We start from the raw sequence: 23652 nt of genomic DNA, 5'->3' as shown, positions 1-23652 counted from the left end.
TCTACCAAATGGAAACAATTTCCAGTTGTCGTGAGGGCCCAGGTAAGGGGACCCGACTCTTGTGGGCCTCTGACCCGATGGAGAGCACAGACGTGTAACGGGGACGTGAGCATGCTAACTGCCCCGGGGCTGTGCGTGGGATTGAGTGGCCGTAGCCAGCTAGCTGTCTGCGGATGGTGAGGAGAGACAGCTGTGGGCAGCGGCTCTGAACCTGGTTCAGCACAGCTGGGTGCACGATGTGAGGGCAAGAGCCACCAGGGGGTGAACCTGGCAAGGAGCAGGCCGGTCTGTGGAGAGCCCCTGAGTCCGGCTCAGGCTGTCCATGGTGCTCCGACCACGTGGAGGACGGGTGCGGCGGTGTGATCAGAACTGTGTTTCAGGAAAGACTCCTGACCTCTCCTGAGCAGTGGACTGGAGAGGGACCAGTGCGAGACAAAGGCAGTGGTCGGGTTGACTGAACTTGGGCCTGATGTTGGTACCAGATATGAAGATGGAGGAGGGAGTGGAGAGGGCTGCCGCAGTGAATGCCGGCGGACTTGGTGACGGCTCAGATGTATGCGTGAGAAATAGGTTAGATGCTCCTCTGAGTTTAAGTCGCTGGGGAGGAAGTGGCATTCCTTAACTCGCTAGGAACGATAGCAGGAGAAGCCCGTGGTGTGGAGCAGGGACAGAGCTCAGCGCGGGCAGGAGTCTGTCTTAATTCTGGACAACAATCTTGTGGGGGAGTGGCAAGTTAGGGAGGCTCCTCATCCTCTTCCCATAGGTGGGCTTTCTTAGTTACTCCCACCACTTCCTACGAGTAAACTTGAGTTTAGTAAATGGCACTGGTTCCAGGGTCAGCTCAAGTCCCAGTTGGGCTTTGTTTGTAGTGAGATAATTACATCTAAGTGTCTATTGTTTAGAGAGGCATGACAACTTCAGAGGTCACATTCCTTAGCTAGTGTGTTTCATAGAGTATTGTCTCTTCATTCCTCTTAGAAAAAAGTTGAAGGAAAATGGGAGGGAGTAGGGGGCAGGGAAAACATGAGGTAGCTGGAAAGTCTATGTTTTTTAACTTTTCATTTTGAAATACTTTCTTATTTACCAAAAGAACTTGTGAAATTATACAAATACTTTTATATACCCTTCACACAGATTACCAAGTTTACCAAGTATCAGACAACCACAACTAACATTGATAACAATGCTATTACCGTGTTTACACAGAATTCACATTTTGTCGAATGTCCCACTAATGTCTTTTTTTCTGGTCCACATCTAACCCAGGTCATACATCGCACTTAACTAGGATGTCTTTGTGTCATTGGTTGATTGTTATCTGTGCCCTGACCAGGGATCCAACCCATAACCTTTGTGTATCGGGACGATGCTCTAACCCACTGAGCTACCAGTCAGGGCTTGGAAAGCTGCATGTTTAATCAAATTGCCCTTTATCTTTTATTGTTCGGTCCCCTTAGGAGGTGTGTTGGAGCATTTGATAGGCACCTCCAGGTAGTTTTTTCTCCATGTTTTCTCATTGTAGCTGTTTCGGAAGGTAGTCAGTTCTTTGTGCTTCTCTACCTCTCATACTTTTGTGAAATATATTTAGATTCTGGGATATATATATATATGTTTTAATATGGACTACTACATCCTAAAAAGAGAGACCCTGATTCTTTCCTAGGTCCACATTTGTGCTCCGCCCAGGGCCTTGTTTTCAGATATTTTAGGGAATTTAAATCCCCCGGCATTAATACTGACAGCATGCTCTCACAATGTCTGTGAGCCTCTGAGACCCATTTGCTTTAACCTCTGGTCCCTGAGTAACACTTTTCTCCCTAATTTTTTGTTCAGATAATTTGTCAGATTTATGACATAGTGATTTCCTTCAACTTATGGTTACTTCATTGTTTTAACCGTTAATGAACAAAATACTGCTAATGTTCCTTCTCTCATTGTTTGCCTTCTGTCTGAAGAACTTCCTTTAGCCAGTCTTTAAGATGTGGCCTTTTAGTGACAGATTTTTATTTACTTTTTAAAAAAAATTTTTTTTTTATCTGAGAATGTTTTGTTTCCCCTTTTTTTTCTTAATGGTTAGTTTTGCTATGTATAAAATTTGTAATTGACAATTCTTTTAATCTTTGAGAAATTCTGTGCCCCTCCTTTCTGGCCTCCATGGTTATAAATGAGAAATCCACTGTTTTTCAAATTGTCGTTCCCCTGTAGGTCACATGTTGTTCTTTCTGGCTGCTCTCAAGGTGTTTTCTTTGTCTTTGGTTTTCTAGAGTTTGGTTATGATGTCTTGCCGTGGACTTCTCTGGCCTTACTCTGTTTGGAGTTAACTCAGCTTCTTAAATCTGTAGGTTTATATTTTCCACCAAATTTGTGGAGTTTTTAGATGTTATTTGTTAAGTTACAGTTTCAGCTGTACCCTTCTCCCTTCCTCCTGGGACTCTGATGAGGAATGACCTTACCTGGTTTCTCTTCTGTTTCCAGGTTGAGAGTCAGGACTGGGTCTGAGTGTCTTTCTTTTGCTGGGTGAAGGGTTGGCAGCTACCATGCTAAATACTGTGTTGTTCCTCCAGTTCTGGGGTCCCTCACCAGTGAGACTTCATTTTAACACCAGTAAGAGGTCTCCTTCGGTTGTCTTTTTATTATCTCCATAGTTTATTGTTGTGCTTCTCAGAGGGGAGTAGGGAAATGGGTCAAAACTATTTTGGGTAAGCTGGAAGTGTTTTTTCTATTTCTATTTTTTATCTTTTTGTATATGAAAATTCATTTTGAGTTTCAGTTATGAGAACTTATTTTTAAAACATTATAGAATGTGATGAAAAAGATAACTATATTATCTTGTTAAATTTAGGTAAATTTAAGTATTTTAATATGTGGACACAAATCTCTCATATAAGGGAGAGTTTTGCAGCTACAGTGGTAGAGAATTTAAAACTGCTTCCTTAGGAACTGAGTAACCTAATGAATTAAAATACTGTCTGACCTGAGGGCGTGTGCAGGTGTGCATACATGATGTGGGGGATTGTGTCTGATACTATCATTTTAACATTTTTATTTTTAAAATGGAGATTAATGCTCTGAAAGCCACTAGTAATTGACATGATTAGTGCTCATTCAGAAGAAAATGTTTTCTGACAAAGACATACTGTTAAAAACTCTGTGTATGCCTTAGAAATGTGTTATACAAGGAAATTTATTACCAAACGTTTTTTAAGTGGAAACTATTATTTGCACACTAATTTAAAACAAAACATATGCAAGCTTAATTTATAGTTTGTTTTTCTTCTCTTATGACAGTTAACGTACTTAAAATTGAAAGGCTGTCACACTTCCTGAAAAGAGAGAAATCTAAGTGATATTGGAAACATGAATCATGTTTTCCTAATCTTTTTTTCTTCTTTTTTTTTTTTTTTTTTTTTTTTTTGTATTTTTCCAAAGTGAGAAGCAGCGGGGAGGCAAACAGACTCCCTCATGTGTCCAACTGGGATCCACCCAGCATGCCCACTAGGGGGTGATGCTCTGTCCATCTGCGCTGTTGCTCCACTGCAACCAGAGCCATTCTAGCACCTGAGGTGGAGGCCATGAAGCCATCCTCAACATCTGGGGCAACTTTTTGCTCCAGTGGATCCCTGGCTGCGGGAGGGGAAGAGAGAGAGAGAGAGAAAGGAGAGGGGGAAGAGTGGAGAAGCAGATGTGTGCTTCTCCTGTGTGCCCTGGCCAGGAATCAAACCCAGGACTTCCACCCACCAGACCGACACTCTACCTCTGAGCCAACCAGCCAGGGCCATGCCTAATCTCTTTCTTTTTCTGATGTAGCAAAGAATGCCTTATGCTCTGCATGTCATATAAAGGGAGACTTATTCTTACTTACACTGCAGCTAATTATAGGAACTGGAATATGATACTGCTAGGTGCATTAGAGACCTATCATTCAATTGTTTTTAAATATTTGTTACACACAAATGGTTTTCTACAAATATACTGTCAAATTCTAGATTATAACTCAGAAAGAAAAGAGCAACCTCTTGCCGCCCTTTTCCAGCTGCAGACCCCCTGGCACATTAGACATTCTGAGATTTAAAGGACTTCCGGGGGCTCCTTGTTCAGATGAGGAACTTGAGACCGAAGGAGGGGCTTTCCTGCAGTGGGAGAGACAGTGATAATAAACGTTCATCTCCAGGTCTTCTCACCGATGTCCTTCTGGGAGGTCATCTTGTTAAACCTTATGTCTTTTTTTTTTTTGGTATTTTTCTGAAGTGAGAAGCGGGGAGGCAGAGAGACAGACTCTCGCATGCGCCCGACCAGGATCCACCCGGCATGCCCACCAGGAGGCGATGCTCTGCTGCAACCGGAGCCATTCTAGTGCCTGAGGCAGAGGCCATAGAGCCGTCCTCAGCGCCCGGGCCAACTTTGCTCCAATGAAGCCTTGGCTGCAGGAGGGGAAGAGAGAGACAGAGAGGAAGGAGAGGGGGAAGGGTGGAGAAGCAGAGGGGTGCTTCTCCTGTGTGCCCTGGCCAGGAATCAAACTTGGGACTTCCACACGCCAGGCTGACGCTTGACCACTGAGCTAACCGGCCAGGGCCTAAAGCTTATGTCTATCTTTAATAATAAAAAGAAAAGCCAAAAATGTATGGCAACTTTATGGATATTTGACATTCTGTGCTAAAATATTTTACAACTGATGACTTTCATTCATTCATCTGTATATCCATGTATGAGTTCATTCACTCAGTCAGGACTGGCTATGCATTGACTCTGTCCAGCATTACGTGATGGGGACAAGCCCGTGAACAAAGAAAAGTCTCCGTTTTTAAGGAGCTTCCATTCTAATGGCAGAAGAAAGGCGATGAACACCTATCTAACATGCCATATACTTGTTAAGTGCTAAGAAGGAAATAAAGCAAAGTGAGGGAGATGGGTGGGGGCGGGGTGCCACTTAAGGTAGGGCAGTGGCACGGTGCGTTCCAGGTGAGTTGACATCTGAGAAGTTTGAAGGGAGGGCAGGGAGGAGCCGACTGCACCCCGGAGGAAGAAGGAGGAAGAACCTGCAGGCGGAACAGCAGACCCAGGTTCCTGAGGTGGAAGTGTGCTTGGTGAACGCGGAGCCCCGCTGGCCTTCACTGCTGCAGACATGGTGGAGGTGGGTGGTGAGGTCTGCCAGTGACAGATGGGTGCTGGAGCTTGAGATTAAAAAAAAAGGCCAAAAACATTTCTGTACAAATAGGTAAGAAACTATTGCAAAACTCCCAGTTCCACCACCCATTTACATAATCCAAAACTTGTTTAGCTTACCGAGATCTGTAGATTGAGAACATCTGGATCTGGTAGTGGATGGGCTCTGCCCCCTGCCAGCCCTGTTGCTGGGACAGAGTGCCTGTTTTCTCACCTGTAAAGTAAGGCTAATAATACCTGTGCTGTTTTCTACGTATTCTTGAGTTATTGTTCCATGGAAGAATGATGTGAGGTTTTAAGGGCAGGGTTTTTTTTTTCTTTTTCTAATTTTATTTATTGATTTTAGTGAGAGAGGAAAGGGAACAGAGAGAGAGAGACAGAGACAGAGACAGGAACATTAATCTGTTCCTGTATGTGCCCTGACCAAGGATCAAACCATCAACCTCTATGGATAATACTCTAGCCAACTGAGCTACTGGGGCAGGAGGTAATGCTCTAGGCAACTGAGCTACTGGGTCAGGGCAAGGGCGGGTTTTGAAGGATCTGACTGGCTACTGAGTGAGCAGAACTTCCTATAGCAATTACCAGTAATTTCAGAATGCATTACCAACTTTTGTGAAAATGTGAAATTCATGGTAGGGCTTTTTCAGATGGCTACTTGGGATCAGAGCCAGAATGACCATTAGACTAAATGTTTTGGAAACATGCATTAATGTAGACAGTTTAGCAACTATGTAGGTAAACATTCATTCTCATCATCTGAGTCTTAGTTACCCAATTACAATCTGTTAAGGGAGGCTAGGGAACAAGAGAACCAACTTTTAGACTACTTTTTTATTGAGAACTGCCTTTTATCTTAAAACAGAAAGCATTTTCATATATAAAGATGTTGGAGCCTAACCTGTGGTGGCGCAGTGGATAAAGTGTCGACCTGGAAATGCTGAGGTCGCCGGTTCGAAACCCTGGGCTTGCCTGGTCAAGGCACATATGGGAGTTGATGCTTCTAACTCCTCCCCACCTTCTCTCTCTCTCTCTCCCTCTCTGTCTCTCTCTCTCCCTTTCTCTCTTCTCTCTAAAATGAATAAATAATAATAATAAAAAAAAAATGTTGGAGATGTGATTTGTTTTAGGATTGCCTCAATGTAAAATAAGTATCATTCAGTTCTTCAATGAGAGGACCAATGATCATCCTTTATTTGGCCGAGACTACTTTTGCATTAGAAATGGAGATGGGATTAGAGGGTATTTTACTTTATCTTATTTTGTAGCAGGAGCATCATTTTAGCAAATTCTTTAATTTCCAACAAGAGAAATTGTTTAGGCAACATGAATAGTTTGCAGTAATAATGCTAAAATGAAAAGTAGAAAAGCATTTAGGATAATTTAAAGTGAAAAAAAAACCCCAGCTAATTTTGAGTATGGTCAACTCTTATTTCACACAAAATAATTCTGTATTTATTTATTTATTTATTTATTGTGACAGAGACAGAGAGAGAAAGATAGGGACAGACAGGAAGGGAGAGAGATGAGAAGCATCAGTTCTTTCTTGTAGAACCTTAGTTGTTCATTGATTGCTTTCTCATATGTGCCTTGACTGAGGGGCTACAGCAGACCGAGTGACCCCTTGCTCAAGCCAGCAACTTTGGGCTCAAGCTGGTGAGCCTTGCTGAAACCAGATGAGCCCACGCTCAAGCTGGTGACCTTGGGGTTTCAAACCTGGGTCCTCCGCGTCCCAGTTCGATGCTCTATCCACTGCGCCACCGCCTGATCAGGCAACAGTTCTGTATTTAAACGTAACACCTATTGGATGCCAGTAAGCCAGTTCTATGGAAATCTACTTGTTTGAATTTATTTTGGTGAAGAATGTGAAGACCCATCCTGTTATTTGTTCCAATTTTTAACTTTAGGGTTTGAACTCGGAAAGACGTAGAGTTTTTGAAGGGTTCTCTTTGTGGGGGATGGGGATGTTGAATTTTTCTTTAACACCTTGTAAAAAATTTTAAAGTGTGTAGTCAAAATAATCAAATTTGAGTTCTTCTGTCAACCAGTTCATTAGCCCAGTGGTTCTCAAAGTGTGCACCCTAGAAGATTTCCAGGTGCACCCTATGGTATTCCAGAGAAATATGTGCCTGTTGGGGACCAAAAAACCAACCGGGTTTTTGGAGTTTAGATTTTTGGGGGACAGAGGTGTGGGGAATTGGCTGTAAGCTGACAGTCTGCCCAAACCCCCACCTCACTTGCTTGATTAGGTTGCCAAAGGCTGTTAAGCTGTGGTGCTGGATTGTTTATACTACCCACCATGTTCACAGGAAAGACTGGAGGCAAGTTTTTCTAGCCTTGTGTTTTGTGTCAAGTTAAGATGACATGTATGGTGGGGGTTTTCTGCACTTGGTAAAATTCTTGGGTTGCCTTGGAAATGTGATCAGAGACCATTGATTTCCTAATGGCCTAACTTTGCCCTATAAATAAAGCAAGATGCAGTTTTGGGGCACGCTTTATTCTTGCCAGCAGCAATTACAGGGCCCTCCCGACCCCATATTTTCTTAATTCTGCTTATTTTCTGAATTCCACACCATTCCCACTGGGGACCTGGAATTACTAGCTGTGCTGGTTTGCAGGTTTGCCCAGATATGAAAATAAATATAGTTACTCTATTATACCATTTCATTACAGAAGTACCGCTCTTTTTGTTAACACATCATTATTATATTTATTATTAACACATTATATTATTTTTAGATAAATACACCCAAATAAAATGGATAGATTTCTCATAAAGAAGCGTGATATTGAAGAATCCAATTCTGGAAGTGAGCAAAAGTTAAGTGTAAATAAAATAGGACTTGAAGGCTGACGGGCAGAATTTAATTTATAGCATTTTCCATCACTTAACATTGAACAATATGATTGGATTAGAAACCAATTCATGGAAGCTTCAAGTGATTTTGGTTTAACATGAACAGAAGAAAAACTGGCAGCTGTATCCACTGATCGTGGATTAATGATTAAACATAAGGAATTCTCTTGAAGCCTTTTGGATTTCTATAAAAGAAGAATATGTAGCAATATCTAAAAAAGCTTTGAACATTTTACTACAATTTTCAACACCCAATTTATGTGTGAATTAGGATTTTCTACCCTCAACACAATTAATAGTAAAAAGAGAGGAATTCTTCAATGTATTGATGAGGAAATGAGAGTTTGTCTTTCAAATATATGCCCAAACATTGAAGAAATCGCTGGGACACATCAGGCTCATGTTTCCGATAAACACAAGAATGAAAAAACATAACACATTCACGTTGGGACCTGCCGAATTTACTAAATCTTACTAAGAATGTATCTATATATATAAAAAGATAATGTTTTTATTTTTTTATTTTTAAGCCCTCTTTTTTATGAATTCTAAAAAGCATAACTCAAAAAATATAACATGAAAGTGTTTTTTAATATCAGAATAAATTTAATTTTGTTGTATTTATTTTGTTTATCATAAAAGCACGCTTGGACTTTATATATTTTTCTTTAATATTTGACTTAATTATTATAACATATTTCTCAGAAATTTGTATATGGTACGCCTACAATTATTTGTAGGATTTTAAATGTTCCCTGTCTTCAAAAAGTTTGAAAACCACTGCATTAGGCTTTGCCACCAGTCTCCAGTGTGTGTTTCACCTTGCAGGTGGACATGACCGATGTGGACAGCGAGGAGAGGCGTTACGCACTCTTCACGGAGCTCCTAGAGTCCAGCCACCAGGAGGCAGAGTTCCAGCACCTGGTCCTGCTCCTGCAGGCATGGCCACCTGTGAGTCATGAGTGTATGTAAGTAGTCACATGAAATTAAAATTCTTTGGTTTCTTAGTTTTAAAAATTCAGTACCTTCAAAAGAGCCAGTGAGGCCCTGGCTGGTAGTCTTAGCAATAGAGTGTCGGCCTGACGTGTGGAAATCCCAGGTTCGATTCCTGATCAGGGCACATGGCAGAAGTGACCATCTGCTTCTCAACCCTTCCCCCCTCTTCTCTCCCTGTCCCCCTTTCATTTCTTCTCCCGCAGCCATGGCTCGAATGGTTTGAGCAGGTTGGCCCTAGGTGCTGTGGCTGGTCCCATGACCTTGCCTCTGGCACTAAAGTAGCTCGGTTGCCAAACAACAGAGCAAGGCCCCAAATGGGCAGAGCATCACCTGGGAGGGGGCCTGCCAGGTGGGTCCCAGTCAGGGTGCATGTGGGAGTCTGTTTCTCTGCCTCCCTGCCTCTCACTTAATAATAAAATAGAGCCAATGAAAGAAATAGATTAAATTAATATTAGTCTTTAAAGGAAATTTAAAAAAATTTTTTTTGAAAAATAGCAATTTCCATTTTGTCTAGGGAAACCCAAATATTTTATTCAAAAGTATCTGACAATGCTTGATTATAACATCTGATTGATGATGTGGTGATTGCTGGGAGGTGGAGGCAGTACAAGGGGTAAATTGTGGTGAACAAAGACTTGGCTCAGCTAGGTGAACATGCACAGTATGGTGTCCAAAGGTGCGGTGTGGAATTGGGCACCTGAAACCTGTGTATATAATTATGTTAACCAGTGTCACCACAATAAAATTCAACTTAAAAAATCAACGAAATAATTTTGTTTCAGTTTTCTTACCAGTAAATCTTGACTCTTTTAACTTGGCTTACAACGCTAACTCAAGATTTATATGGAATAAACCGATAATTCCCATTTATTGAGGATACACAATGCTATGTACAACTTACTTATATTATCCATTCACACAACAACCCTACACAGCAAGGTGATGTTATCTCATTTTGTGGACAAGGACAGTAGATCTCAGAGGTTCTATAATTTCAAGCATCACATGACTTTAATAAGAGAGGGGCAGCGTTCTAACCAGTCACTGGCTCCTGGCACAGCCCACGTGGTTCCTGCACGTCACGCTGAGCCTGCAGCTGCCACTCAGAGCCCCGTGGAGTGGCCGCAGATTCCCGTGGCGGACGTGGCCAGGGTCTTTTTTGTTTTGTTTTGTTTTGTTTTTTTGTATTTTTCTGAAGCTGGAAACGGGGAGAGACAGTCAGACAGACTCCCACATGCGCCCGACCAGGATCCACCCGGCACGCCCACCAGGGGCGATGCTCTGCCCACCAGGGGGTGATGCTCTGCCCCTCCGGGGCGGCCAGAGCCACTCTAGCGCCTGGGGCAGAGGCCAAGGAGCCATCCCTAGCACCCGAGCCATCTTTGCTCCAATGGAGCCTTTGCTGCGGGAGGGGAAGAGAGAGACAGAGAGGAAGGAGGGGGGTGGGGGTGGAGAAGCAAATGGGCGCTTCTCCTATGTGCCCTGGCTGGGAATCGAACCCGAGTCCCCCGCATGCCAGGCTGATGCTCTACCGCTGAGCCAACCGGCCAGGGCGCCAGGGTCTTTTCGAGTACGCATGCTGTCTGCTGTGAACTGCTGCTCCTTGTCGGCATGAGACGCAGGCCGTGGCACATCTGCACACCCCAGAAAGGAAGGAGGAGGTTTTCCTGAAGATTCATTCTGTGTGCAGTTCAGGACTGTAAAGAACATCTGGGAAAGACTCCTTACTTTGGCCAGGGATGAGACCGTTAGCAGTTTCTAGAGTGTCAATTACAGTTTACATGCAGTGTTTTTCTGTATCAGTTTCAGGCCTACAGATAGTGGTTAGACAGCCTCTACTTTACTAAGTGACCTCCCTTCCCCCACTATTTCAAGTACCCACTGACACCTTACGGTTGTTACGATATGATCCAATATGATTGGCTATCTTCCCTGTGTTGTAATTTACATCCCTGTGGGAAACATCCTTCTTAGATCTCTGCCACCTCTGTCATTCGTGTTAGACACAGCGTGCCAACACGGAGCTCTGAGAGCAGGCTCTCAGCTCGCCCTCGGAGCTGTACAGGACAGGTTCCCACGTCACAAGGCCTTCTGCTGTCCTGTGACAATGCATTGGAACACACTCCCATGTGGTCCCCAGCGGTCTCCGCGGAGCTGCCTTGGGACCTGCAGGTGCCTTAACAGGCCCAGGCTTGACCTGCAGAATCGGGTTTGTACTGGAGCCCGGGAATCAGCTTCTGGACGAGTCCCAGGTGAGGATAATGTGAAGGAGATGTGGGACCCGCTAATCATATTGTCAGCCTTGCTCTACTTTTATAGAAAACCATCACGGAGTGCAGATTTCTTCATACCTCCAAATGGATCTCTCACGATAATTTTTTGATAGTGTGGACTTTTTTTAATTGAATTATTGGAATGACATTGGTTCCAATAACGTGTTCGGTCACTGGCTTGAGCACGGGATCATAGACATGAACACATTTCAAGTGCCCAACTCAAGAAGCCTCCAGCTGCCACTGCAGCCTGCGCCCCGAGCGACGTCTCTCTCTGTCCCGACTCCCCACCGCCCTTGCCCACCTCCACCCAGCCCCAACCCCCCCACTGACTATGTCTGTGTGTTCTGTGTACAAGTTTTTTGACTAATCCCTTCACCTTTCATTCAGTCCCCTCACTACGCCCTCTGACAGCTGTCCATCTGCCCCGTATGTCTGTGCCTCTGTTTCTATCTTTTTATTTTTTTATTTTTTGTATTTTTCTGAAGCTGGAAACGGGGAGAGACAGTCAGACAGACTCCCGCATGCGCCCGCCGGGATCCACCCGGCACGTCCACCAGGGGCGATGTACTGCCCCTCCGGGGCGTCGCTCTGTTGCGACCAGAGCCACTCTAGCGCCTGGGACAGAGGCCAAGGAGCCATCCCCAGCGCCCGGGCCATCTTTGCTCCAATGGAGCCTCGGCTGCGGGAGGGGAAGAGAGAGACAGAGGAAGGAGAGGGGGAGGGGTGGAGAAGCAGATGGGCGCCTCTCCTGTGTGCCCTGGCCGGGAATTGAACTCGGGACTTCTGCACGCCAGGCCGATGCTCTACCACTGAGCCAACCGGCCAGGGCCTCTCTGTTTCTATCTTGTTCATCAGTTTATTGTTCACTAGATTCTACATATAAGTGAGATCATGGTCCATTTACACAACAGGATACTATGCAGCTTTAAAAAGGAAGGAAATCTTACCTTTTGCTACAGAATGGATGGTCTTGGAGATTATTACATTAAGTGGAATAAGCCAGTTAGTGATAGAGAATTTTTTAAATTCAAAATTTGATACCTCTGGCAGATTAGTGCACTGTGGTTTCACAGTTCCTTTTACCTTTAGAACAGTGATTATTTTATTTTATTTTATTTTATTTGTAACAGACAGAGAGTCAGAGAGAGGGACAGATAGGGACAAACAGGTAGGAAGAGAGATGAGAAGCATCAATATTTCCTTGCAGCACCTTAGTTGTTCATTGATTGCTTTCTCATATGTGCCTACACTGGGGGGGCTACAGCAGAGCGAGTAACCCCTTGCTCAAGCCAACGACCTTGGGCTCAAGCCAGAGACCTTGGGCTTCAAGCCTGTGACCTTAGGGCTCGAGCCCGTGACTGTGGGTTCATGTCTATGATCCCATGCTCAAGCCAGTGACCTTGCTCTCAAGCTGGTGAACCCACGCTCAAACCAGATGAGCCCGTGCTCAAGCCGGCAACCTTGGGGTTTCAAACCTAGGTCCTCCACATTCACGTCCAACACTTTATCCATTGTGCTACCACCTGGTCAGACAGAACAGTGATCATTTTAAATCACTCATCCACAAGAAGCAAAATCAGCCTCACTTAAAACATTTATTGCATGTAAAACATTTAATGTATTTGTAGACCAAAAAATAAAATCTTAATTTTTAACGATGTATTTTTTGTAGTCACATATGAAACAAAATTTGTAAATTGCTAACCTATGTTTGACAACACTCTTTCACAAAATCGTCAGAATTAGCATTACCGTCTCTTTAGCTCTCTGCCCAGCACGTGCCCTCTGTCTAAGACAGAACCAGAGGAGAGGTCAGAGCGGTCTGTTTCTGCTGCTTCTCCGCCTCAAATTGGTGTTTTCCCACGGGGGAACGTGTGACGAGGAACTTTAAAAACAGGTCCTCAGAAGTACTTTTTGGAGCTTTTGATTCCAGACAAGTAGTATGACCTCCGTACTTCCAGAGTAACCCAGCCACAGAGGGCTGGGCAGAGAGGAAGAAGCTGGAGGCAGAGGGTGGTGTGACAGACCCTGAAGGCTGCCCGGCAACAGTTAAAAATGGAGACATTTGCTCAACCCATGACTGCTAACTTACTAGTGCTGACTTCAGGTGTTTAGTGTTAGTCCCTTGTGGGAAAATGCGTGGAAAGTGTCACAGCTTTGTACTCATGGAAAAGGCACAGTTTCCGCCCAGGTCATCCCAGCTGGCTGGCAGGAAATACATTGGTAACGGTTGTCTGAGCCACATTGCCCTGCGGGGCGTGTTGGGCTGGAGGACTAGGGCTCCTCCGCGGTGCGGCACCTGCTAGAGAAAACCCTGGGGGCTGAACCCCGACTTGGAGAGGGGCAAGCAGGGGGCTAGTCCGCGAGGGAGGGAGACTCCCCACTCATCCAGACATTCCCAGACCTTTGTTTGTACTTTGAAAGGAGCAGCACTGCTTGTCCTCACAGATCTTTCGTCTGAGCTGAGACACAAAGGCTGGTGTTGTGAGTCCTCTTGTCATCGTTTCACCCCTCTTGTCATTGTTGCTCTTGACGTTTTTCTCGGTCGAGGACTAAAATTTTTTCCAGGAAAGGACCGTCTTCAGGTGTTCAGTGTCTAGAATCTAGAGCTTTGCTAACGAGACAGCAGATACTTAATTGATGGTAAAATTAGTTTCAAATGTTATATGTAAAATCAGGACCCTGTTTCTGGAGCCATAAAATGAATGTATCTTTTTTCAAAAAAATTGTTTTTTCCATTGCTTTGAGAGTGGTAGGTGGGGGAGGGAGAGAGAGAAGCATCAACTCATTGTCCCACTTAGCTCTGCACTCATTGGTTGCTTCTCTTATGTGCCTTGACTGGATCGAACCTGTGACCTCAGCGTGCTGGAACAGTGGTCTATCCACTGAACCACCTAGCCAGAGCCAGAATGTACCTTTAATTTGTCCCTTGAAATGTAAAGCATGTATTTTATGAAACCTGGGGTTGGGGCAGCCGAGAAGGGAAACAAACGGGAAACTATACATTTTTATGTTTTAGAAATGAGAGAACCATTTGAAGCTAAAAACTGTAGCTCCTTCATGCTGATGTGTGGCTTCCTCAGTGCGTGTCCCCAGCTGGCCTTGGCCGTGTCCTGCCCGTACTGTCATCAGCCCTGCCCATCCCCACAATCAAAGTCATCATCAGTCATTATCACAATCATAATGATTAAGAAAAGCCAGAATCAGGTAGTAAATTGTAGGATGGGTCTGCCATTAAAAATGACACTTCAGTGCGAACATCATTCATTAGACAGAGCAACCCTGCAGGGCACACGCTAAATCGCCTTTTTATAATGAGAAACACCAAAGCCCAGAAAGATTGGGTGGCTTCCCCAGGACCATCTGACCTGGCTCAGAGTGGGTACAGGGCTAAGTCGGAGTCAGAAGTGAGCTAGTGTGTTGGGGGCTTCGGAGCAGCCTGTGCCCCCAGCGTCTGCCGCCGCCTGCAGGCTGCTGGGCTGCCTGTCACGCCACAGTAAGCGCCTCCGCGCGATGCTCTCTCTTTGACAGGGTAGACCTGAAGGGCCATGTCATCTGGATTATGATTGCAATTTGTCAAAAGCATTCAACTTTGAAAAGTGGAATTCTTTTCTATTTTAAAATTTCTTATCACAATTGTTACAGCTTTATTCATTTCCAATGCCTTGCATTTTCTCCCTTAGAAGGAGCGTAACGAAGAATCCTTGGGTTAGACTTGCTACGGTGATGCTGACCAGAGGCACAGAGGAGAACAAGGAAGGACTGGGGAATGAAGTTTTGAAAATCTGCCGCTCTTTATATAACACCAAGCAGATGCTCCCTGCAGAGGTGAGTGGCTTCCTCGTGCCCTTCTCCTACCCACACCTAGGAGTGCCTGTGACTGTAGGTGCAGAGCATTTAGCCCTGGTCATCAGTTGGTAGAGGGCCAATTGGTAACAGACAGATGACGACAGACAATGCTGGGAGGCTGCTGTGGGGGCTTTTCTTCACAGTCCCAGCGTGGGACCCGTCTTCAGCTCCTTTGGGTACCCTTTTGTGTCTCAGCGGAGTTTATGTTCCGAGAGGTCAGGGCAGCTGGCATTCCGCTGTCTGAACCAGGCAGTTGGTAACTGGTAACGTAGAAGTAAGCTTGAGTTCTCCTCTGAGCAGGTAACCAGCCACTCTGGTTTTTACATGCTTTTTGACATCACTGTGGTGAGATAGCACAACCTCACTATTTATTCTGTATGAACATGCTGAAACATTCAGTCCACCTCCATGTTGACCTTAGTTCTCTATTGGATCCCATAACTTGACTGTCCCAGGGGTATTTATTTACATACAAACGTGTATGTATGTTTGCACATTCTAAAATAATCACATATTAACTACAACCCCCTACTGTGGATCTGACCTTAGCAATACAATGAGCAGTTCACCTGTCTTCCGTTTGAGCATTTAGATAATGGCATTAGATTAATTAACTGGTTTTTGAGTTTCTACTATATAGGAAATACTCTTGGAAATAAAATTGTAAATATGGTGCTGTCAATCTTCACTGGAATCACTCAAGGAACATATTCTCATTCTGTGTGTGTGTGTGTGAGAGAGAGAGAGAGACAGAGAGAGAGAGACAGAGACAGATAGGGACAAACAGACAGGAAGGGAAAGAGATGAGAAGCATCAATTCTTTGTTGTAGCACCTTAGTTCATTGATTGAACTCTTATATATGCCTTGACCGGGGGGCCACAGTAGACTGAGTGACCCCTTGCTCAAGCCAGCGACCCTGCACTCAAACTAGCTGAGCCTGCGTTCAAGCCGGAGACCTCAGGGTTTCGAACCTGGGTCCTCTGTGTCCCAGTCCAATGCTCTATCCACTGCACCACTGCCTGGTCAGACCATATTCTCATTCTGAATGCAGATTTAATGAATTGTTTCCTGAATGAGGGACTGGCTACGTGTATTTTGAGTGAATTTTAAAATATTTTATTTATTCAAAGAGGTAGTTCAGCCACCATAACGACAGAGTTCTCTATAGAATGTCTAAAGTGCCCACACAGAGATGACTTCCCTTCACTGTGGTATGCGGTGTGCTGCTATCAGCTCCTTACTCAGCTGGGATCAGTGCTGCTATTTTGTGAGCACATGCAGGAGGGAACCAGGGCTGCATCCTCTCTGCTCCCCCGTGGCAGGGTGCCTCGGCACAGTGCATTACCCCCATCAGGGTGGGTAAGACGAAAACTTCATGGGCTTCAAATAGTCCTTGAATAAGCTGAGATCTAGCATTGCCCAGTATCAGCTCTGTTGGATCTAGGTTAAAAAAACATTACTTTAGGACCTGTTGTTACCATAGAACAAGCTGGTGGCAATGGCAAGAACTCATATTTGCTAGCTCTCTCGGGCTTTCACCTCCATGTAAGGAGCCCACCTGTAAGGAGCGTCCTTGATCTCCACCTGGCTGCTGATGAAATGGGCTCTGATGGCCAGGGTCCTGCTTCATGTACCTCAGCCGGGAAGTGCCGGGCCCAGCCCTCAAGCCGAGTTTGTGTGCTTAAATGCTTGGGAATTAAATGCTTCCAAGCCAGCCATTCTTGCTACCCTGGGGGGTATGCGTGTCAAATGTCTGTTTTACATGGTTGTACTAGTGTTCTTGTCAATTTTTTCCCATTTTCTATAACACTTTCTTCAAGACTGTGCTGTTGAGTCCAGGGTCTGGATTGTCAGGTGTTTTAGACACAAGGGCGTCTGGTCTGTATCGTTGCCCAGAGAAGCGTGTTTGTTTTATAAACACCAGCATTGGTTTGGCTTTGCTGCAGTTGGTTCCAGGGTAAGGAGTGTAAGTGGGTGAGAACACGGACCCTGCCACACGCCAGCTGCGTGGTCAGGGCTCAGCAGCATCGTATGCACTGGCCTTTCCCACCTGGGGTGGGTGGTGGATGTATCCGGGGGTCCATAACAGCATCTCACCTGTTAGCTTTACATTCAAAGGTTATGGAAACCTCCCAGGACATAGAGAGAAAGATATGTTCTTCTTTTTCTTGAAGAACATATACATATGCTTTCTATTTTTTAGTAAAAGGAGTTAGTGGTTCTCTAGCTCCCTAATATGGTTCTCTAGCCAGGCAGAACTACTTTAACAGACAGAGGATCCATTCAGTTTATTGGAGGTGCTCCAGTTTGATCTCAGAACTCTCTGGTCGGGATTCCTCAGTGTGTTAAGGTGAGCTCAGTGCCGTGAGTGCACATTGTTGGGACACCTCACACCGCACCGTGGAAAGGGGTTGCTTGCCTCTCTTCATCGAGATCAGGAGCCCCCAAAGGGCAGGGGTCAGCAGACACGGTACAGCAGAAGGAGCCCTAGCAGTGTGTGTAATTGTACCACTCTGTTCCAGATGGAGCCACAACTGGGTGGCCTGTGACCGTGAGAAAAGCACCCTCCGGACCTCCGCTCTGTAGTCTCTGAAACAAGGCGTCGGGCTGGGTGGTCTCAGGGGGCACGGTCGTCCTGTCCTGCAAGGTCTCGGTCTGAGAGGAGAATGAGTTGAGGCTGGTTCCCGCTTCATGCAGAGTGTAGAACTCCCTGCCTTTCCCAAGTTCTCAGTCTCCCGGGGCAAGGAGAAAGGTGTGGGATTGCACCCCATTTTGAAGTTGGTCATTACCGTATTTTTTGCTCCATAAGACGCACCTGACCATAAGACACACCTAGGGTTTTAAGGAAGAAAATAAGAAAAAAAAATACTCTGAACCAAAGGGTGTGTTAAAATATTTAATAAAATATATTTTTTGCTCCGTAAGATGCATGGGCATTTCCCCTCCACTTTTGGGTGGAAAAAGTATGTCTTAGGAGCGAAAAATACAGTATCACTTGTCTAGTGTGATAAGATGAAAAATAATTATAATCAAATTAGTCTGTTGCCACAATGACTTCCCTTCATTTTTCTTACACTGCCTCAGTTTCTGTCTTTTAATTGGGTACATTTATGGATATTTTTTTTTAGGATGCCACAATAAAGGGGCTTTGCAAATCTGTGCTGTTTTTATGGATCACTAAATGTGCTCCAACGGGAATTAAAATGGTTACAAAGGAAGGAACATTATTATTGCAAAATAGAAATGTGTTAGTAACTTTACCACATATGAAAATTTCAGTCTGATTCAGGGTTTCATAATATTTAATATCACTATGGTGGTAAAATTAGCCATGGTTCACTATTTTTTTATTAATTTCAATGGGGTGACATTGATAAATCAGGGTACATATGTTCAGAGAAAACATCTCTAGGTTATTTTGACATTTGATTATGCTGTATACCCCTCCCCCAAAGTCCAGTTGTCTTCAGTCACCTTCTAACTGGTTTTCTTTGTGCCCGTCCCCTCCCCTAACCCCCGCCCTCTCCTCCCCCCACCCTGTAACCCCACACTCTTGTCTATGTCTCTGAGTCTCATTTTTATGTCCCACCTATGTATGGAATCATATAGTTCTTAGTTTTTTCTGATTTACTTATTTCGCTCAGTATGATGTTATCAAGGTCCATCCATGTTGTTGTAAATGATCCAATGTCATCATTTCTTATGGCTGAGTAGTATTCCATAGTATATATGTACCAAAGCTTTATAATCCACTCGTCCTCTGACGGACACTTGGGCTGTTTCCAGATATTCGCTATTGTGAACAATGCTGCCATAAACATGGGGGTGCATTTCTTCTTTTCAAACAGTGCTATGGTGTTCTTGGGGTATATTCCTAAAAGTGGTATAGCTGAGTCAAAAGGCAGTTTGATTTTTAATTTCCTGAGGAATCTCCATACTGTTTTCCACAGTGGCTGCACCAATCTGCATTCCCACCAGCAGTGCAGGAGGGTTCCCTTTTTTCCACATCCTCGCCAGCACTTCTGTGTTGTTTTGTTGATGAGCGCCATTCTGACTGGTGTGAGGTGATATCTCATTGTGGTTTTAATTTGCATTTCTCTAATCATTAGTGATGTTGAGCATTTTTTCATCTGCTTATTGGCCATCTGTATGTCCTCTTTGGAGAAGTGTCTATTCATTTCTTTTGCCCATTTTTGGATTGAATTGTTTGTCTTCCTGTTATTGAGTTTTACAAGTTCTTTATATTTTAGTTATTAACCCCTTATCAGATGTATTGTCAAATATATTCTCCCATTGTGTAGTTTGTCTTTTTATTCTGTTCTTATTGTCTTTAGCTGTGCAGAAGCTTTTTAGTTTGATATAGTCCCATTTGTTTATCCTGTCCTTTATTTCACTTGCCCGTGGAGATAAATCGGCAAATATATTGCTGCGAGAGATGTCAGAGAGCTTACTGCCTATGTTTTCTTCCAAGATACTTATGGTTTCACGGCTTATATTTAAGTCTTTTATCCATTTTGAGTTTATGTTTGTGAATGGTGTAAATTGGTAGTCTAGTTTAATTTTTTTGCAGGTAGCTATCCAATTTTCCCAACACCATTTATTAAAGAGGCTGTCTTTACTCCATTGTATGCTCTTACCTCCTTTGTTGAATATCAGTTGTCCATAGAGCTGTGGGTTTATTTTTGGGTTCTCTGTTCTGTTCCATTGATCTATATGCCTGTTCTTATGCCAGTACCAGGCTGTTTTGAGTACAATGGCCTTGTAGTATAACTTGATATCTGGAAGTGTGATACCTCCCACTTTATTCTTCCTTTTCAAGATTGCTGAGGCTATCGTGTTCTCTTTTGGTTCCATATAAATTTTTGGAATATGTATTCTATATCTTTGAAGTAAGTCATTGGTATTTTAATCGGTATTGCATTGAATTTATAAATTGCTTTGGGTAATATAGACATTTTAATGATGTTTATTCTTCCTAACCATGAGCACGGTATATGCTTCCACTTGTTTGTATCTTCCCTGATTTCTTTTATCAATGTTTTATAATTTTCCAAGTACAAGTCTTTAATCTCCCTGGTTAAATTTATTCCTAGGTACTTTAGTTTTTTGGTTGCAATGGTAAAGGGGATTGCTTCCTTAATTTCTCTTTCTGACAGTTCATTGTTAGTTTATAAAAATGCCTCTGATTTCTGAGTATTAATTTTATATCCTGCCACCTTGCTGAATTCATTAATCAGGCCTAGTATTTTTTTGACTGAGACTTTAGGGTTTTCTATATACAATATCATATCATCTGCAAATAATGATAGTTTTACTTCTTCTTTTCACATTTGGATGCCTTTTATTTCTTTTTCTTGTCTGATTGCTGTGGCTAGGACTTCCAGAACTATGTTGAATAAGAATAGTGAAAGGGGGCACCCCTGCCTTGTTCCTGATCTTAAAGGGATTGCTTTTAATTTTTGCCCATTGAGTATGATGTTGGCTATGGGTTTGTCATAGTTGGCCTTTATCATGTTTAGGTATGTTCCCTGTATTCCCACTTTGCTGAGAGTTTTGATCATGAATGGGTGCTAGATTTTATCAAAGGCTTTTTCTGCATCTATTGAAATTATCATGTGGTTTTTCTCCTTCCTTTTGTATATGTGATGAATCATATTGATTGATTTGCAAATATTGTACCAGCCTTGCCTCCCAAGAATAAATCCCACTTGATCCTGGTGTATGATTTTTTTCATATATTGCTGGATCCGGTTTGCTAATATTTTGTTGAGGATTTTAGCATCTAAATTCATCAGGGATATTGGCCTATAATTTTCTATTTTTGCGTTGTCTTTGCCTGGTTTTGGAATCAGAATTATACTCGCCTCATAAAAGAAGCTTTGAAGTCTTCCTTCCTCTTGAATTTTTTGAAATAGCTTGAGAAGGATAGGAGTTAGTTCTTCTTTGAATATTTGGTAGAATTCACTTGTGAAGCCATCAGGCCATGACTTTTCTTTTTTGGGAGTTTTTTGATAACTGTTTCAATCTCATTTGTTGTAACCGGTCTGTTTAGGTTTTCTGATTCTTTCAGATTAATTTTTGGAAGATTATATGTTTCAAGGAATTTGTCCATTTCATCTAGGTTGTCTAGTTTTTTGGTGTACAGTTCTTCATAATATTTTCTTACAATATTTTGTATTTCTGTTGTGTCAGTTGTTATTTCTCCACTCTCATTTCTAATTTTATTTGAGTACTCTCTTTTTTTCTTGGTGAGTCTGGTTAAAGGTTCATCGATCTTGTTTACCTTTTCAAAGAATCAACTCCTTGTTTCATTGATCCCCTGTATTGTTTCTTTAGCCTCTATGTCATTTATTTCTGCTCTGATCTTTATTATTTCCTTCCTCTACTACATTTGCGTTTTACTTGCTGTTCTTTATCTAGTTCTTTTAGATGCATGGTCAAGTTGTTTATTTGAGCTTTTTCTAGCTTCTTGAGACTATTACCTACAAAGGAGCCCCATAAGGATGACTTCCGACTTCTCAACAGAAACACTTGAGGCCAGAAGGGAATGGCAAGAAATATTCAAAGTAATGCATAACAAGAGCCTACAACCAAGACTACTTTATCCAGCAAGGCTATTGTTTAAAATTGAAGGAGAAATAAAAATCTTTCCAGACAAAAAAAACTGAAGGAATTCACTACAACCAAACCAAGGCTGCAAGAAATGCTAAGGGGCCTGTTGTAAACAGATCAAAGGAGAAAAAATATAGCAAAAAAGGAATACAGTTTTAAAAAATAAAATGGCAATAAACAATTACATATCAATAGTAACCTTAAATGTAAATGGATTAAATGATCCAATCTAAAGATATAGGGTAGCTGCATGGATAAGAAAACAGGACACATACATATGCTGTCTACAAGAGACACACCTTAAAAGAAAAGATGCACATAGACTGAAGATAAAAGGACGGAAAAAAATATTTCTCGCAAATGGAAATGAAAAAAAAGCTGGGGTAGCAATACTTATATCACACAAAATGGACTTTAAAACAAAGGCTATAGTAAGAGATAAAGAAGGTCACTACATAATGATAAAGGGAGCAATCCAACAGGAAGATATAACCATTATAAATATCTACGCACCTAATATAGGAGCGCCTAAATATATAAAGCAGACTATAATGGATTTAAAGGGCGAGATCAACAGCAATACTATAATAGTAGGGGATTTCAATACCCCACTAACATCACTAGATAGATCCTCAAGAAAGAATAATAACAAAGAAACAGCAGACTTAAAGGACACACTGGATCAGCTGGGTTTAATAGATATCTTCAGAACCTTTCACCCTAAAGCAGCAGAATATACATTCTTTTCAAGTGCTCATGGTATATTCTCTAGGATAGACCACATGTTAAGGCACACAAGTGCTCTCAACAAATTTAAGAAGATTGAAATCATATCAAGCACTTTTTTTGGATGAAACTAGAAATCAGCCACAACATTAAAACTGAAAAATACTCAAACATGTGGAAACTAAATAGCATGTTATTAAATAACGAATGGGTTAACAATGAGATCATAGAAGAAATTTAAAAATTCCTAGAAACGAACGGTAACGAATATACATCAACTCAAAATTTATTGAACACGTGGGAGTTGGCTGACCAGCTCAGGAGCAAGCACCGCTGACCTTGGCTTCCAAATCTCAGCATGGTTGTACTCTCTTGTGAGCTTGGCAACATCAGGAACTTGGTTTTTGAACTCAGATGAGGTGGAACCCTGCACATTTTGTGCCCCACACTCCCATGGTAGATCTGCAACACCTTGGGTTACTAGAGACCACTGGACCAGTGTGAGGACAGATAGACTGTTGGTGGATTGGTCCTGCTTCCCTGACAACCGTTAGCCACAGGGACCAGGCTCTAGGTACGACCATGAAGTGTGCTCTGCTCTGGGTCCGCCCACCTGCTCCTCCTCATTCAAGGTCTGTTGTGTGGTTCTGTGTCCTGGTAGCCAGACTAGTCTGAGCTGGGGAAGTGTCATGTGACATGTTTTGTGGTTCTCTTTTCTACTTAGAACATTTTTGTAGTTCCCCAAATACCTTTATAAATCTCCTTAATAAACTTCCCTCCTGTAGTACAAGGCAAAGTACCCAATGAACACAATGTAGTATTTAAACCCAGAATCAGGATTTAGCCAATAACTGTTAGCTGAGAGATCAGAAGTAGTCAGTAGCTCACATGCAATGAAGCCCTCCATTCCTGGATGTTCTGCCTGACTATGGGCTTTCTCCCCATGATGCTTACTCAAAGGATACACCGAGTATTGCAGTAAAATGTTCATCAAAACTAAGGTCAGGCAAATTGATAGGCTTAATCTAATATCATAAATTGCTGAGAAATACCCAGTTATTGATTGCTTATTGAATAAGCAAATATGAGTGTTAAGAAAGAAGGAACTATAAACAAATGATTTTAGGTGTAGAACGTACCAAGCAAATTTAGAGTACAGAGAAGGCAGAATA

General features: G+C 42.9%; 1 protein-coding gene across 1 annotated transcript in view; it reads left to right on the top strand.

The window, feature by feature from the left end:
• Positions 1-23652, top strand: part of NBAS (NBAS subunit of NRZ tethering complex) — a 352849-nt gene that overhangs the window by 314101 nt on the left and 15096 nt on the right. The window contains 2 exon segments of the mRNA XM_066234551.1: positions 8849-8988; positions 14976-15120. Coding sequence (XP_066090648.1) covers positions 8849-8988; positions 14976-15120 — 285 coding nt within the window.

This window comes from Saccopteryx bilineata, chromosome 6 (assembly GCF_036850765.1).
Source record: "Saccopteryx bilineata isolate mSacBil1 chromosome 6, mSacBil1_pri_phased_curated, whole genome shotgun sequence".
In the NCBI taxonomy this organism is placed as follows: Eukaryota; Metazoa; Chordata; class Mammalia; order Chiroptera; family Emballonuridae; genus Saccopteryx; species Saccopteryx bilineata.
The sequence above is the reverse complement of the archived record's forward strand: the minus strand, read 5'-3'. Positions and strand labels throughout refer to the sequence as shown.